A 19,449-nucleotide genomic window follows, 5' to 3' on the forward strand; every position below is an offset into this window, starting at 1 on the left:
AAAAGATAGTTCACGCCGATATAAGATGTCGCGTAGAAGCTAGTTTCATTATGATCTTAATTACCTCATTATCCGAAAAATGTTCTTCTCAGAAAATTTGAAAATTGTGTATCAAGTGATAAGAAATAAAAGAAAAAATTAAAAGATAAGAAACAATGAAATTGATGACCTAAATTATTATATAATAACGAGGCGGATATTGTTATAATTATTTATAGAATGAATTCCCTCGAAGCAATTTAATTCACCAACGTCATCTACAACATCATATAATTGAAAATCTAAAATTTATTGTTGAAATGAACGAGAATGTTTGCGCACTTTGAATTTGCCAGATCAATCAAAAAACGGAAATTACTACCCAGGACATTGTAATGCATAGACTGAGGGCATTACTAGGCATTGCTTTAGTTTTAGTGAGCATTACTTGAAGAGAGTAAGCATTAGTAGGCATTGCCTGGGCATTAGTGAGCATTACAAGGAGCACTACTTAGACAGTGAACATTACGTAACACGCAGTAATGCTAGCTATTTTAATACTAGTTTAATATTACTAGTTTAATATTATTAAAATTGTAATATACATCTCTTCTTTTGTTTTTTAAAGCCATCTGATCCGAAACATAAAAGACATTCTTTCTAACTTTCTTGATTATTGGAATTTCTCTTCTTTATCACGAAACATTACTAGTGAGAATTATGAGATATTATGTCTCTTCTTTTCTCACAAAAATGATATAAAAATTATTAGCCATTATTATAGACATCATGAAATATACAATTTTAATCAACTTCTCAGAAATTATTTTTTTTAATCACTATTCCATTGAGTGTATAGAAAATAAAAAATATTAGTTATGGAATAACAATGCAAAAAATGTAAAAGATTCGAATATAAGATAATGAATTTATAATATAATAAATACACATTTTATACTTATATTGAGTACATACTTGTTAGGAAATTTTTCAACTCTTTATCGGCTATCGTAATTATAAAAAAATATTTTGTTAAAATTGAATTAACAGATCGAAACTTATATTATTGGATAGAATTTAATGAGAGCGCGACTGTACGTTGCAGTTGCAAGATCGATCGAAAAATGGGAATTACTTTTTCTTTTAATCACCGTTCTATCGATTATGAAGATAAAAACGCTGCGGTCGCCGCACAGCAACTGCCTCTCAGGAGAATTTCCGCCTTGTATATACTCGGGCTGCTTTTTTTTCCGGAGTCGCGCGTAAGTGAATCGGGTTCGGAAGTGTTGAGAAAGATGAGAAACGCTCTGGCGTCGTGTGCGCGCGCTTCGGAGAGTAAGGTGTCCTTATAAAGAGCGGTCGTAAAGTGCTCAACATCGCTTAAAGGGTCCGTCTTCGGGCTGCTATTACTTCGAGAAGAGCACTTTGCACTATTACCAATACACGAAACACCACGACGATGCCGACGTGAAATGATAGAGTCGAAAAGCGGAGGCAATAGCTAACCTTAACTCGGATCTTTCTCCCATAGTCGATCTCATCTTCAGAACTCTGTGAGTCTGACGAAGAATGTCTTTATTCTCTGTTTACTCATCGATCTCACTCGTACCACTTTGACGTTTAAGGCGCGCACCACGTATACATTTAAGGGGAGAAAAAGTATCATGTAATATTACCTTATATAATAAAATATTAATTAGTCCTGTTTCTTAAAAGAGTTTTTAATGAAAATCTTTCTTTAATCAAGAATTTTGTTTTCCCTATAGCCAGCACACTTATCTGTTTTTAGCTTTTAGATTATAAAATGCAATTACTGTTCCTTATATTAATGTATTATTATTTCTTCATTATATGAAATCTTCTTTTTTATTTAAAATCTTTGAAGAAACATCCGTTTTAATTAGAGTTTAGAAAAAGAAGGAATAATATGTAGTTGACTTTGAGTTACTGATTAAATGTTAGTCAAGTCATCACATTAACATAGTGACAGGAATGTTTGAAAAAGATATCCTTTCTTTTAATTAAAAAAAAACATTTTAAAATGTTTTTTATAATTCTTTGATGTAATACAAGGATTAAAATATAACGAATAATTGTATTATAAAAATATTTATGAATTAAATAAAAGTGAATTCACTGGTTAGTTCGATCACACATAAAATATAAAATAATACATTACATAAATTGTCAAAGATTGATATATTTTTGCATCGACATCAGTTCGAAATGCGAAATAGGAAAGGCATCACCTCAGAGCATGTACGAACAAATTTCGGATGGATAGGCGATGGTTAAAAAAAAGAAAAACCGAATCAATCTTACTTAAAAAATAATATGTCGTACATTTCGTCTCGCGAGAGATCTGGGTGCGCCTGGAGTAGATTATTCAAAAATTACCGCCTGTCATCGGGAACGCTCGTCAACTGGATGTTATACGTGAAAAGTTTTCGCGATGTTTATCCAGGACGCGAATGGCAGGCGATCAATCCTGATGTTGGGAGAACCCGAAGAAGTTCTATCACGTTGGCTGGAAATTGATTTAAAGACCGCATCGTAATCCTTTCGTCGGAGAGAGCCACACCTAGTCGACGCATACTGAGATTCCATTAATGGGGGAATGGGGCGAAGTCGATAGTACATAATGTTGTCGCGCGGCGTTGCGCATTTCCCCGGTGCATACAAATTGCTTTGTCTCGGTGGCTATTTTTCTCGTCCCGATCGGCGAAATTTCCCTTTACGACCATCCTTTACACCGCCTAATCCCCCTCGTAAAAGCCGGGGTTCGTACAGCTTTGCTCGCTATAGAAACGCCGCGAGGAGAAAAGTTCGAGAGACGAAGAAAGCTTCAAGACGTTGCGAATAAAAGGAACGATATCGCCGGGGCGAAATTGAGGCGAGAGATTTCAGTGCGGATTTCGACGGGAAACAAATCGGGCCACCGTCGCGTTATCGAACTCCCAACGGCGATGTAAATTCGACGGATGGCTCATCTCACAAAATAGAGAGGATTATTTATTTTCGCGACTGTATATATACGATGTAGCGACTAGAGTAAATGATTTTACGAGCTACTATTTTTATTTTACGAACAATTGTTTATGGAAATTTATTAGAAATATCAATTGATACAAAAAAAAAGATTCGCTCGTATATTGAAATACAAAAGTGATAAATGAAAGGCCAACTTATCGAGCAATTATATTAGAGTTGTTCAGTCCAATGACATTTATTTCATGTATAAATTATTAAGCTACAATCATTCAATATGACAACTTACGCAAAAAATACAGTCATTCTAAAATAATAAAATAAACGTTTCGACCGCACGCGGTCTTCTTCAGTATAATTACAAAGTCATAAAAAAATTCACATAATATCGAATTTAATTTTATTAGAAATATATATGCGTACACATATGTCGATTATATTTAGTTCAAAGATCAATTTCTTTGGTAGTAATTTAATCAACCAACTCTGGCTATTTAATAATCTTTATTTAGTATTCACGACGTTTCGGCCCTTATCAAGTGCTAAAACACAACTTTCTATATAGAAACTTAATTTCTGATCTTAAAATGTGACATGATATAATGTGAAACAATTAACTATCTATCATAGTTAATTGTTTCACATTATATCATGTCACATTTTAAGATCAGAAATTAAGTTTCTATATAGAAAGTTGTGTTTTAGCACTTGATAAGGGCCGAAACCCATGGCCGAAACGTCGTGAATATTAAATAAAGATTATTAAATAGCCAGAGTTGGTTGATTAAATTACTACCATTTTTAATTATCATCTGGTGACTTCAGAGATTTTTACATCATCAATTTCTTTATTTTTCAGAGTTTACCGCAAACACCAGCCGGCGGTGCTGGTGGAAAAGCAGGCGCGAGTGGAACCGGTTCAAGTGCTGGGATGGTCAATGGTGCTGGTACCGATCATGAAAACATCCGGGATGGTGCTGGCATAGATACAGAGCTCGTAAGTACATAATTCACGATTGGTATATTCCATATTATAAATCTCTCTCTCTCTCTCGCTTCACATATTTTTTAACTTTTTAAATAAATTAAATGTAAAATATATTTTTTTAAATATGTGAATACATAATAATAAAATAAATATATATAAAATAATATACATGTAAAAATATATTGTATATTATGCGACATATCTTCGAATTATTGGAAGTTAAAGTAGCAGTGTATTTTTGATAAATTATTACACGCTTATTTTATTAATCATGTCTAAAATTGCATAATTCTATATTCATATTATATGATTTATTTTCTTTTGTAATGTCAACTGTATATATGTATGAGATGCAATAGTATTCATGTTTTATTCTTGAAACGTAATTTAATTTACTTTTTGTTCACGGTTAATGAGTTTCGGCAGGCAAAACGGTATCGTCTGACGACGAAGGGAGTAGAATAAATTAATGTCTTTCTTTGTCGATAATTCCTAACGCTTTTGGGAAAGTTGCTCAGCAAGTGCGCTACCGCGACGAAAGTTTTATATAGCAAAAGAACCGACTGGCAAAGCGGCTGTTCGTTACGCCGGATGCTATTGTTTACTTCGTTCTACTTCGGTTCGAAGTGCCTTTTATTGCCGCGTATCACGGGACTGGTAGGGTGAAAACAAAGAGAAAAGGAAAAAAAGAGTGTCGCGCCACGACATGTCATGGGAAATCACCGTGATTACGCTCGATCTCTAAGTTATTCACAGGAGAGAATTCTACGTTCAAAATTTCATTCGGAATGTAAACTCGCGCCACTTGTTTTTTATTATCAAAATTATGGAACGTTGACTTTTCAAAATTAATGCACAATTGTAATAAAATAATATTCAAATTTATATATAAATAAGAAAAATAATAGAATTGTATCGATAAAATCATAATAAAGAAAATAATAAAATAAATTTAAAAATTGTCAAAATTATAAATGTTGAATTCCAAAATTGATGCACAAATTCTAATGGAATATACATACATATAATGAAATTCTAATGAAATAATACTCAAATTTTATTATATATAATGATAAAATTAATATGATTATGTATTGATAAAGAAATGATAAAAAATGTACAAGAGATTTTCTTGCTCAATTTTTGTTAAGGAAAAGAGGATAATTTGCGTGTAAGAAGATTAAAAAAATTTAATGTTTGTACATAATGACATAAATTTAAAGGGAAAAGGAAGGGAAACAGCAAGATTTTCCCCGGAAAGCACGCAATACGAGATCTAACCAGACGGTGGAAGCTAGCTAGAATTCAGGAATTAAGCGATTACTTCCGAAGTTAACCATTGTTCCCGGTCCATCAATCCGCTTCTCCGGCGATTCTCCCGACCGTTTTTTCGCACGTCGATCTATTCGCACGGAATTAAAACCGTTATCTGCGTCCCTCCACCCTCGGCTTCGTCGAGTTTCGAGGAACGGAGAGAAAGAATACGCGGCAGAGGGTAAAATCTATACGTATGAACGTCGGACAAAAGAAGTGCGAATAGAGATGGAAGCGGCTGGCCATTCCCAGGCTCTGCGATTTAACACGATATGTGTATTATATCGAACTTCATTAATACATCATCATATTATCACTACTTCTCTTTTCTCCAAAATAGCTCTGATTTTTCATTACCTATTTTAGTATTTTACATAAAGTTTAAAAGAAAATTATACATATATATATATATATATTTATTTATAATATATAATATGCAAAACAATTATAAATAAATGAATATATATAAATAGATAATGCATGTAAAGTATTTATATAAAAGTTCTTTTATTTTAACAATTTTTTCTCACAATACCCCTAACTTTTTAAATATTTATTAAAATATTTCTAATTCCTAAATATGCAATTTTATGCACGTTTCCAGTCAACAAAAACATTTCAGAGAATATTATATATATTTTTTTTTGGAACGCTCAGTTAATAAAAGAAATTTGGAGTATACGTGTAAGTATAACGAATCTTTGCGGAATCCAATTGGATTGCTAGTGATCGATATTATTCATCTGGCTTTATGGGTATTTTTAATCGAGCTTCCGGAAAAGCTCACGCCCACCGTGATTGTTCGTTCGTTTGAAATGTCGGCGCTAGGATAGGCGTTAACAATTTTTTCATCGCTGTCCCCATTCTCTCTCCGTGCTCTTCCTCTTTTCCATCTCGGCCGAATTTTTTGCAATTTTTTCGGTGTCTATCGATTTACATGCGCCAGCAAAATCGACGATGCTTACGTCGTTTGCTGCGCTCGTCTAGCAGTTTATAATCGAAAAAACGGGTGGGACGCCAGTTTCGGTGGCGCACGGCAGGCAAAGGGAAGTTGGGAACGTTTTATTGTGCTTACTACAACGCGTTGTCCCGTTTTCCGACTGTTCTGATATATCGAAGCCGTCTCACTTCTCGCGACCATCCTTATATGTATTTGTGTATTCATCTCTACATCGCTTGTATGACAGAAGCAAAATTGGAAACGCGGAATACTAGGATCGAGAATATTTATAACTCGCATATTCTCTCATGTCAATATGTAATAGATTATAGCTTCTAGAAAGATTGCAATACATTTTTCTTCTTTTCAAAAACAAACGTAATGCATACATTTGTGTATAATATATTATAAGGAGAATTTTTTATTAAATTATATAGCAAAAAATATCAATATATAGATACTTTCTTTTCTTTTATTTTTCTTTTGTTATATAATTCACAAAATTTTCCTTATATAGGTATTATCTTCACATTATTATATATATATATATTTTAATACTTTAAATGATTAAATGTAAATAACAAAGCGATTAAATGATTATTTTTATTTTTTAAATTTAAATAATTTGAACTGTTAAAGAGAGAAAGAATGAAAAAAGAAGAGAGAGAATTGTTTAAAATATATATACTATTATTTTGCAATATGTACAGACATAGCAGATATTCTATTTGATAGTTTCTAAATTGTCTAAAAGAAATAATAAATGTTTCTAAGATTGGTTGCTCTGTATAAATCGAAACTTCCTTGCACTTTTCTACAATCGATTCGAGTGAGCGATTTAAGGGCGACACAGACGAATCGAGAGCGTAAAGGTCTATCCTGCGTGTCTTGTAGCAATTTTCTGTGGAAAAGAAAATCAATTCCATTGCTGCCAATTTATTATGTTTCTCTTACTCAGATTATATTAATCTCGAAATTTCTCACAAAAACAAATACTAACACAAAGTTTTCTCTAAGCTAAACAATTATGTATAAATCTTCAATAAGATTTTTTTTTTCAGCTTCTCATATTTTTTATTTTACTCCCTTATAATTTTTTTCGGATTCTTGTACTTGGAAATAAGATAAAAAGCAAGAAGGGGAAGGTTATCGTTGTTCGTAATATATTTAATAATCAAGCGGAGTGGCAAGAAATATTAGAAAAATGCATACAGTATACATCTGGTAACGCAGATGCTTGCATATTTGCTTAATTAAAGGGTAGATTAGCAAAATGTCTGACCAAAGTTGCCAGTAACAATACAGTTTCGCGATTATGCAAATTTCTTTAATTTCTGCCTGGCCATCTGTGACGAGCGTTTATGTCGTATAATAAAAGAACCGAGTTATGAGAAGGAACACTTCATCTATAATAATATGTATATATGGTTACGTCGACATATTTTTAACCCATAATCAGATTTCCGCAATTTTATACTTATTACTCATTTAATTTTTTTATTCATTACATAAAAAATGTAATTAGCAATGGAAACTATAAGCAGAGTGGTAGAAAATAATCTCAATATTTAAACAAATAACACACAATTGAATTTCTTTGATTTTTGAATGTAACTTTTCTCTTTCTTATGTTCATCCTCTCTTTCAATGGTTTTCGAAGTAATATTTTTATTATTATATATTATATTATACGTTACAAAATATTACATATATTTATATATAAAATTTTAAAATTATTCAATTTAAAAACTTTAATTTATTTTTATAAATATTTTGTAAATAATTTATAAACATTTTATAAATATTTTATAAATATTTTAAAAATTTTACGAATTAATTTTATAACTTTTATAAATTCTCCAAATCTCTTAAATATATTCATAGCATATTGATCAATTAATTTTGCCTATACTAGAGCATATATTTTTTCATTTCAAAATTCTCCTAATTTTTTATGTACAGAAAAGATTAAAAGCATTCGATATATATTCTACACCTACATTAAATTACAAAAATGCAAAGTAGAAAAAAGCAGTTACATGGTAAGTGCTCGCCATAATGGTATGAGAAAGGCGCCGAACGTTTTTATTAAGCCGGATACGTAAAACCGTAGCCGAACGAAGGAGTAGAAGCGGATAGAAACGCGTTTATCGAAAGGAGAAAAGAGAATGTGTAGTGGATGAAAAGGATAGAGAAGAGAGAAAGGAAGGCCCGGTATATAACAAAGAAGCGCTCGGCGGCGCAGAGGCTTTGAATTCGCATACAACCCTTTCCTTTCTTCCACCTCCGTTATTTCCTATCTGCCCAGCATTATACATTTTTCTTCGCTTATATCACGAAAAAACATTGGTGAAACGTTTCATACTCGCATTCACAAGTGGCCGCGAATCCGCTTTATTAAACCTTTTAAATACTTGGGAATTACAGGCGTTACAACGTAATATCGTGTAATAAAATTGATAAGCGTATCGATGTGAAAAAGATCGCTTGTGTTTCTCATTAAAGTAGAAATAAATGATGAAGAATGAAAAGAAGCAATGAGTTCTTTAGGAGAGAGAAAGAGGAAAAAAATATAAAATAAATATATAAATCTATTAAAAATTTCTTTTCGGCGCAAATTAAATGTGTCATATATCCTTTTTACAGTAGTTCATGAAGTTTGATAAAGTGAAACTTTATTTTTTATACTTAGGATTAAAAATTGGTATATTTATATATAATAAAAGGCCACGTCTAGTTCCAAGCAAATTTCTCAAAAACTAGGATTATGTTTTTTTTTTCTCAGAGATCTCTTTTTTCGATTTACGAAATTGCTACTATTTTAGAGCATTCTCTCAAAACAGATTATTCCGTAAGACGGTTTACATTTTGTATGTACATTCAGTGCAAGAGATAACATTTTAGTTAGTAATATATGTGTAATACTATGCTAAATACGTCCGTGACGCTTTCACATAATCCCGGGACATCCAGATCTTGGATTTGAAGAATGTTACATTATTCCGAATACATGGGAAAACAACGCCTGTGTTGCAAATATCAGCTTGAATCATAAATCAAGGAAGTAAGCCATACATAAACTCGTCCTTATTTAAATTCTACCCACGACAAAAGAGTTGTTTCATCACTTTTCAATGTAACTCGGAGAAACCGAGTGAACTTATAACTTTTTAACACTAATGTTTAACAAACCGACATTTTTTTTTCTAATACAGTATCAATTTTTTTAAGAATGAATATTCAATTTTCAACAAAATCAATATTTAAAAATATCAATCAATATTAAAAATATAATTATTATTTATTTCACATTTATACATTTATTGATCTATCTTTTATGAAAGTTTAAGATAGAAAATTATATTAAATATTTTTAATTTTAATTGTAAAATTGTATATGTATATATTTTATCTGTTCTTGCAATGTAAAAAGCTTAATAAAATTCCGTTAAAACTTATATAAATTGATTATATAAAAGCAATTTTTGCATGTTCAATTTGCACTGTGAGAGTTACTTTACTTGCATATCTTGACAGTGCTTTTTCCAGCAAATTCCATATTTTGTGCGTTTTATCTCATTAATAAGCCACGTAAAGCGAGTGGAGTTCTATCGCAGATGTTAAAAGCTTTATTCAAAGTACAAAGAAGAGCCTCTCAGGATAGCGCGCATTCTTTTCATTTTTTTCACCTGATTAATCTCGCGTGCAGAATGTTTCCGCACTTTGCTCGTTAGGCTTTTGCGTTTCTCTCCCATGTGGCTTTAAGAAAGAGAAAACTATTATTCTTTTTTTCTCTTTTTTTTTTAAATGAAAGCAGGTTAAACTTCCCATCACAACTCAGAAGAAACTTTATCCCATCTTTTTTGAATTTTCTCATTTTTTCATCAGCCTTACAATTAGTCTCTACGTAGAAGCTTTTTTTTTAAGGGAAGAACGTTCTACTTAACTTTTTTATCTTGTTCGATTTCTTTAAAGAAAGAAAGATCCTTTTCGTTTGCGGTCCCTTAATAAATTGTTACCTAATTGTGCCGTCTTACACAATGCATACTTTATTAGCAAAGGATTTTGCCAGAAGTTTTCTTTATCAAAGATTAATTATTATACGAATACTTTTATCGACATACTTTGTGAAAAAAAATCGACGACGAAAAACAAGGAAGACACTTATTATTGCATATTTTAGATTCTAGCATCAACTTGTATAACAAAAAATATTACAAAGTATATAAATATTTTTAAATGCTTTTTATTATAATATTATTATGATTTTATTACGATATTATTAAAGTTTATATATTAAAAAATATAAGTTTAAATACTTCTAAATGCTTTTTATTATGATATTATTACGATTTTATTATAATATTAATAAAGTAATAAACACTAATAAATTAAAAAAATGAAATAATAATAGAATGAAATAAGATAAATGAAAAAATATCATTTCGAATTACACATTACGTAGAATAATTAACTGAATAATATTTGGAAGCAAAAATATAGATAGCTTCTTGATTGGAGTCTCTTCGAAATGACATGACTTAATTCCTCTCCGACGACAGACGTAACCCGAATCGAGAACACGGAAAAGAGAAGCCGGGAACAACACTGGAGTATTCACTTTGTTACTTGCAGTTAACGGGAAATAGGTGCCATGGATGGAGACGCTTTACGATCCGTGGAAACTTCGTAATAGTACCGTACCGTTACGACCTTCCGCCCTCCGTTTCAATAAACTAATTGAACCTAAAACTTCTCAAAGCCACGCAAAGTCCTAGTCGAACAATATTCATCCACCATCATAAAATACCACGTGGAGTTCAAGCTAAAGTTACGTTAGTGACATTTATTAGAAAATGATTATAGACAAGAATTCAAAGTAATATTCACGTCTTATGAAGAACAGCGTCACTCGTGAAAGTTGATGAACATGTAAATGTACTACTACTATGTTATTAATTTTCAAACTATATTATAACTAGATATGAAAACTAGCTTTGAAAGAGTCTAGAAACGTGTCCAACTAATTCGAAAGATTACATGTTAAATCTCTGTTAAAGGAAGTAGAGAAATATGATAATTTTTTATAACTATCTAAGAAAAGAGAAAATGAGTATAATATGAATTTATTTTTCAGCCAATGATTACTCGATGCCTTTAGCAAAGAAGCTCTAACGAACACGTAACATTGCGGAAACAAATGCATTATTGAGATAATAAAATTACCTTTAATCAGCTGGAGAGCTTTAGGGAGAAAATTTAGAATAGTGTAGCATGGTCGGGCTAGATTTTCACACTTTCACATTAGCCCGTAACATTCCGGTTGTTGGGATAGAAAGTTTCCACACTATTCGCGAGTTGAACCGAAAACGTTATCTCGTCGATGTTGCATTACCGGAAGTTAAGCTTAAGCCATTTGAATCCTTCGCGGATCATACAAGTTTATCAGTTACCCGAATGCTTTTAAAGCACATGAGACTAGTGTAATAAAAAGAATTTCTTACGATTGTAGTGCGACTAGAAATGTATTCTAGGTAATCTTCTTATTATTCTTTCCTAGTCATAATTAATTACTATGCTAATAAAATTTAATCTTTCTAATTAATCCTTTAATTTTCAATAGCTTATAAATTATCTATTAATTCTATCAATGATTGATTATGAACGAGAGGACATTGACGGTGGAATAATAAGCAAGCACATCTTTAATTCTGTTCACATACTCGTTCATATGCAAAACACAAATGTAGATACTTTCGAAGTGCTGTATCGCCGTTTACCGAAGTAAGGCGACAAGAACTTGATGGAAATATTACCTCGTCAATGTCGCATTAATACGTGATAAGTTTAAGTTGGGATCCAATTTGAATCTCCGACGGCTTGTAATCTCGGCTGTGAGCGCGACTTTAGCTATGCGCAGATTTAGCATTCGCCAACTTCGGAACGAGCTAACTCAAAAGCGGCGTTCCGCGGAAACGTTCTACCAGACAAATTCTGCATTCCGCGCACGTATCAACTCGTGAAAGTCTCACATACCAGAAACGTTGCACGGATGGAAAAAACTTGAAAAGTTTTGAAATTACACATTGTCTGCTTATGACACGCATTTATGAGAGCATCAAGAGAATAAATTATATCATATTGACGTAATTTTAATTAACTGACAACAACTTTAACTGCGTGTATAAAATATATTATAAAATATTATGTATATAAATATTATATATATTATATTATATAAAATTTTATAATTTTATATAAATTATATATGTACACATATATAACGAGCAATTAATGTTAACAAAAATAAATTATATAAATTATAAATCGTTTGCCTTAGAATAGTTGCTTCGCTGTCATTGAAGTCTTGTTACAAGTTTCCTCTTTTCTTGTTCACTTTTTTTCTGCCTCTTGGTACTCCACACGATACTTAGTCTCGAAAACATCATTAATTGTGCATTAATTAGCATAATATGATACTCGCGCAATACTTTGTATGACACTTCTGATATTTCGTACAATAATCACGCAAAAATTAATTAATTACATAATCATAAGAAATAATCGCATTTAGCATCTATTAATATTTTGCGATCGTATTTCGAGAGATGATACGATGACGTTTCTTGCTCGTTCAAATCTCAGTAAATTGATAACAAAGTCATCGCGTGTGAACAATAGTATTATACGTCGCAAAAATCATACTTTTCATAATGCGATTGTAACAAAAATTAAAAGATGTTAAATACATGTATGTATATCTTGTAATTAAAATAATTATCATCAACGCTATCAATGAATTTCTATAATTATCGCATTCTCATTTTAACTCAACTTGCGTATTTTAACTATAAGAATTATACGTTCTTCTTGCAATTAAAATAATTATCATCAACGCTATCAATGAATTTCTATAATTATCGCATTCTCATTTTAACTCAACTTGCGTATTTTAACTGTAAGGACTAAATACGTTCTTGTTAATGAAAGAAATAGCGACGCGACTTTGTATACATTGTTCGGTGTTCGATGGTATGTCAATACAAAGTAGTGAAGTTGCGTTCCACTATAATGACAAGGAGAAAACACCGAGTAGGAGAAAACGATCGAAATGCACGGTCGGACGAAATTATTATTCTTCTCTCAACATGCGTATAAAATTTCTGCGTAATTTCTCTCAAAAGGCGTATTATATGCTGTTATTTATCAGTAAAGAGTTTTCTATATTTCGGAAATAGTGATTTCATTTATTATCTTCTAAAATTAGTTTTACTTAATATATAATATTTGTAACAACCGCGTAGCAAAAACTTGACGTTAGATCGATGAACTGTTAAAACGTGTATTTTATGCGATTTTTATTATTTGATTGAAATCTATCGTGAAAGCTATATGAAGTAATAGTCATTGTAAAATGATAATATATGATAGTATATAATTTATTAGCAAATAGATATAGAGCCGATTTTAAATATCAAATCATTTTTTATGTCAAAATTTTTATACAACTTTTGCATCGTTCTCTTATTGCAATATAATAAATTGCGCATTGCAATTAACTTCAGAAAGTTTGTGCAAAGTGCCGTGCATTTGTATTCTATTTATTAGTACATAATTAATTTTTACATCGTATGTGTACCCTATAAAAACAACAATAATTATGTATTGAAAAAAGTTTTCAAATCCTACCCCATTATTAAAATGATATAAAAAATTATTACGATCAAAATTATAATTTCCTAAAAGTCTTCATTTGCAATACATTTTGAAAGCAAAGAAAAAAACAGATTCTAGCAAGATTTTAATAGAAAGGCTAATAACTTAGAACCGTCATCTAAGATAAATGTCAGCTTAGCTTCCCACTTTCGGAATTTTATGACTCGTATGTTAAGCTTTATTATATCATATACGGATACACTGCATCAGGATAGCATGTTGAGTTAGCAGCATCGCGTTACTTTACTCAAACCCCTAATACTGTTTCAGGCTTTGGTGTACCGAGACGGCAACCTCGTCTCAGGCTCTCTTGAGGCGTTGGTACAGCACATGGTGCCTACGGAGGAATATTATCCCGATCGGGCGTACCTCTTTGCCTTTTTGCTGAGCGCCAGGCTCTTCATCAAGCCGCACGAGCTTTTGGGCGAGGTTTGCGCTCTCTGCGAGCATCAGCAAAATCTGAATGGAGAGGGCGGTAAGGTGAGCACACCGTAGATATACTTTCAATCTGCGAACCGGCACGCAGCCCTTTGCCAACACGTGCATCCACGAAGAGGCCGCGTGCATTATCGTTTCATCACGGTCATACATTCTCGTCTGTGCCTCATCTACCCTTTTGCTCCTTTATCTATCGTGAAATACAAGTACACCTTATATCTGAGCGAAACAAATCATCTTCCTCAACTTTACAGAGAATTATTTATTATTAAGATCTTACTTTCTCTTTCTCCTTTTCCTTTCGTTTTCATTGTTCTTTTTTCTTATCATATTCTGACGGATATTGAGGTATTTTTATACAATATATATAAATCGTGGTTTTTTTTGCTTTTATATATCAGCTCGATATACTATAAACGTTTCAAAGCTAGTCATTCTGCAACTATTTTTCATTCGTGAAATATCTATCGATCCACCAATATATTTATTGAATTTAACAATATAATTTTGAACAATAATACATCGCAGAATGAAAGAGCACTCGTTTTCATCACTTGATCGTTCGGTCACATTTTTATCTCTCGAAACAAAAAATTTATCTCTGTCATCGGAAAACGATAAAGTATTTCGTACATATTCCAGGAACGACTGCACCGTTTCGTGCCGCGGCTGGTGCAGCTGCTTGCGGAATGGACGGAAACATTCCCGTACGACTTTCGAGACGAGAGGGTGATGGGCCATGTCAGATCCATCACGCAGAAAGTCGCTGCGGTCGACGCCGCGGCTAGGCAGGAAGTTTCGGCATTGCTGCAAAACTTACTGCTACGGCTGACGGCCTTGGAAAGGTACGAGGAGGGCCTGGCCAGACTGGCGACCGAGGCAGCGACGGAGCAGCTTACACAGGTTTGCTGAATTTCAGTACAAGCGCCCATTTGTGGCCGTCAGTTTGCATCTCCCTGTCCCGTATTTTGGGCTCAGTTGGTCGCTTTAGTGCGACGAGCGAACTACAAATATCACTGATGTCTCAAACGCCGAGGTTCGTACATGTTGATATTTCGTCATTTGACCGAAAAAAGAGGACGAAAAACAGTAAAGTTTAGAAAAACAGCAATATTTATCTGAACGAGATACAGATGCAATTTGACGATATAACGTTTGGCAATTGCACATTTCGATGTGTTAACGATGACAATTTTACATAATACTTCATTGTAAATTAAATGAGATCTTTTAATCGTGTAAAATATAGATAATTTGTGTCAGCCTTGAATATCAAATTTATTATCAAAGTAAAATACTTGTAAAGGACAGCGCAAATTTATACGTAGAATTTGATACGCAAATTACATGCATGTCCAGCAAAAATGTTCGGAGTAAAATTGTCTATATAATTCGCTTTATTAGAGATTTTATATCATTTTAATATCATAAATTAATAAGAGAAAGACATTGCCGCTTTTGATTGGTCGCGCATTGACCCGAGTACCGCATTGTTCCACAATTTCAATATGGATTTATACTCGCGTAATCCGGCTCGCCCTGTTGCAAAGCACGATTACTCGGTCTACCGTAATCGCATCGACCCTTCGAGGACTTTCAGCATAATGAAGCGATAATATTCTCTCTCCGGATAACACTCTCCTGCCTCTCTTGCGCGTTCTCTCTCACTTCTCGACCGTTTCACACATGGTTACTGTAACATGTTACGCTTCGCGATATTCCCGTTCTTCATGTTTGTATGTGTATCACGCACGCATATACAGGGTGTCTCAGAACTAGTAGTAAACCTGTTAATGGATTCTTGGGATAATTTGGAGACGATTTTTCCTCAACGAAAATGTCGACACATCAATCATTTTCGAGTTATTATAAGAGATTGAAAATAAGGGCTATTTCGCAAAGTAAGCCTCGTGGAAATAAAATATTAACAAAATCACATTCTTTTACTAATTTCATGTGGAGTTTACTTTAATAGAATTTTAATTTAAGACTTTATTATGAAGATACATGATGGCCTCCCTTGACATTTTCGCTGAGGAAAAATCGTCTTCAAATGATCTCAGCGATCTGTCATTAACAGGTTTATTATTAATTTTGGGACACCTTGTATACACACATGCACGCCGATCGAAACGCACAAACTTGGACATTTACGTACGCGCGTTTAGCCTATAACCGGGTTAGTTGCAGTTTCCCAGCCGAGAGACGTTAACCATTCCGTTAATTTCATTATCACGCACCTATCTGCTTGTCGCTTGTAGCATCCATTAATGGGTAATTTGTAGCTGCGTTAGTTAGTTAAATATGCCGGATCGTGTCGCGTGCGTGGTTAATCAGTACCCAGAGGATTGCTGCGTTTCGTGTAAATTCGTGAAAAATTACGATGACGTTTGAAAAGGGTAAAATTTCTGCGGGATTTAAAAAGATACAGATTGTAATAGCGGTACGTCTATCTCTAAAGCTTACAGCTTAAACGTCAATCTTTCACCGATATCCATGGAAAACACGCTGTATTTTCATTGAGGTATTATCAACATTTTTTTTTAACTAGATTTTTTTGAATAGAATTTTATTACAATAAAAGAGTATATAATCGGGAAAATCATCCTTTTATAATAAATTATATAAAGTGTTTTCATATAATTTAAAATTTTTTAAAATTGAAAAGATATATTTCATAAAAAAAGAAAAAAAAAAAGAAAAAGAGGTAATCCTTACAATTTTTCTTACAATGTGCAAATATCTAATCGTTATTTTAAATTTTAAACTTTCAAGTTTATTTTTTTTTAAATTCCATTATTCATGAATTCTGTTTAGAATGAATAATTTGAAATTTCGCTCAAAAATTATTTTGTACTTTATATTATGTTCTAAACAATTTTTGAAATTAATGTAATACAATATAAGTGAGGAGTTGAACGAATCTATGCTGAATTTACGTACACAATAATTTCTGTCATGAATACGAAATAACTGTTACGTGCGGAACCAGAATAAAATTAGATATTCGTGTTGTAAAACGAAAATTTCCATTAAACCCCTGAGATAGAATTTCTGGCGAGTTCGTCCCGAAGAATATTAAAGCGACCACTGTTATTTACCGATTGTGTGCTAGATGTTGCAAAATTTCAAGAAAATAAGACGATCTCGCAGTATATTGGATATAAAAACACACATAGCTTCCCTATAAATTCTTTGCTATAAACATTAATTTATCTAAAAAAAATCAATAAATATATGATAACAATTTTTATCTTACTAAATTGACATGAATTTAATCCTGATTTTTTTCTAACTGTTATAAAAGAAAGTAAAGAAAGAGATATCATTTCGCTACCAAAACAGCTGATAAATTTACTTGTTTAAGAATCGTGCTACGATATATATTAAAATCTTTGTCTGTTGTCGTTGTCATTGTGTCAAAGAGCTTCGTATGAGAAGAAAGGTCACGAAGGCCATTTCGTTGCTTCAACAATTTCTTCGACGTATGTGACTCGCAGTTTACGTGAAAATAATTTGTTCCGGATAGCTTGGAAAAGAGGAGACGAGAGCTCCAGTAGGTAAAAGAAGAAACAAGTATTGAGAAGAGGAGAAAAAGAAGAAGAGACGAGATGAAAAAGGAATAGCGAGCTCTCGCGAAGCTCTGGCTTATTAAACCGCAAGTTCCCTTCGCCGCGCTTTTTCAACTCGTTCTATATGTACCATGACGGCAGCAACTTTATGTAGCTTCACGTAGAGAAACGAGTTATAACTCTCGAGACCAATAATTCGATCGTAATACTATATTTCTGTCTTTCTCTCTCATCTTCCTACTTCTATATTTTATTTTTATTTTTTTTTTCAGTTACATTCCTGTATGTGTTTCTCATTTTTATTTATAATCTATAATATATTATAAATATAAATTATGACATGAAGCGATATGCGTCACTGTTTAATAAAATATTATATACGTTCCTTTTTAATTAGGAAATACGAGAAGAACGAAACAAATTAAAAATGTTTCTCACATATTTCAAATGTTAACTATATGTTTTTCTATTCGTCGTCCATAAATACAAGTGATTTTAAGCGCAAAGCATTGAATTATTAGGTGGTTGTACTTTCGTTTGCAAGAATTCGATACGTGTCGCATTTTTTTCAGAAAAAGATTTTTTTCCTTTATTCAAGCAGACGAGAAATAACTTACCAAACTAATAATGAGTTTTCGATATTTGTTTTCTTTCTCTATCGAGTAACTTCTAAGTATCTATATTCTATATCGTGAACTGGCAGAAACACACTTCGAGATCACGAAAGTACGCTCTTTTCTTCGTTTTAACTTTCAATTTGTTTTATCCGTCGATTCGGACGAGTTTCTCTCCTTTCAAACAAAACTCTATGAGAAGATGGTGTATAGATATTACTTTGTATTACGAGCTATCATTTTACTTTATCTCGAAATTAATCTTACAAAACACATTTCTCAATTAGGTTTAGCGACGTTCTAAAGAAATAATTTTATAATTATGTATTATACTTCTTCTTCGCTGCATAATAGATTTAATGTTATAATTATGTTTCCACATCAGCAAGTTGTTAAATCAATTAACAGTTAAACCAATTAAACTAAATATGCGAAATTCATCGTTCAATCCAAACATATCATATGTAAAAGCTCATTAAATGTGACAAAGGAAAATTTCGTACTTTCTAATAATTATAATTTACATCAGTATTAACATTTGTAACTGAGTTAATTTTATCAAAAAACAAAAACTGAAACATATATAATTATAATTTGTATACATATATATAATTTAATTAAAACCACAACAAGCGAGCATCATAATTTGGATTAAGACCTTTTCAAGGAAAGTTTCGAAAAATAAATATCGTTTAGAGAACGCGAGAAAAATCTGGATAACAATTTATTCCGAATTTAATGCATGAGTATTTTATCTATCCTATCGAAATATAATAATTTCGTCATGTGATCAGACAACAGCAGAGGAAACTACTCGATGCAAGAAATCTCTCGTGAATCTAGCTGTGCGATCTTGCGGGCAGCAAAGCGAAACTGCACTTGTCTAATATCTCGCAGTAA

At 32.2% G+C, this 19,449-nt stretch overlaps 1 protein-coding gene across 2 annotated transcripts in view; it reads left to right on the top strand.

Annotated features, from left to right (window-relative positions):
• LOC114940707 (uncharacterized) overlaps positions 1-19,449 on the top strand; it is a 309,972-nt gene that overhangs the window by 275,509 nt on the left and 15,014 nt on the right. For both annotated transcript variants that reach the window (XM_085483399.1, XM_085483400.1), the window contains exons 5-7: positions 3,827-3,964; positions 14,196-14,405; positions 15,006-15,266. In XM_085483399.1, the coding sequence (XP_085339525.1) occupies positions 3,827-3,964; positions 14,196-14,405; positions 15,006-15,266 (609 nt within the window). The remainder of the gene's footprint in view (positions 1-3,826; positions 3,965-14,195; positions 14,406-15,005; positions 15,267-19,449) is intronic.

This window comes from Nylanderia fulva, unplaced genomic scaffold, assembly GCF_048542155.1.
Source record: "Nylanderia fulva isolate GAGA-0341 unplaced genomic scaffold, ASM4854215v1 Scaffold25, whole genome shotgun sequence".
In the NCBI taxonomy this organism is placed as follows: domain Eukaryota; kingdom Metazoa; phylum Arthropoda; class Insecta; order Hymenoptera; family Formicidae; genus Nylanderia; species Nylanderia fulva.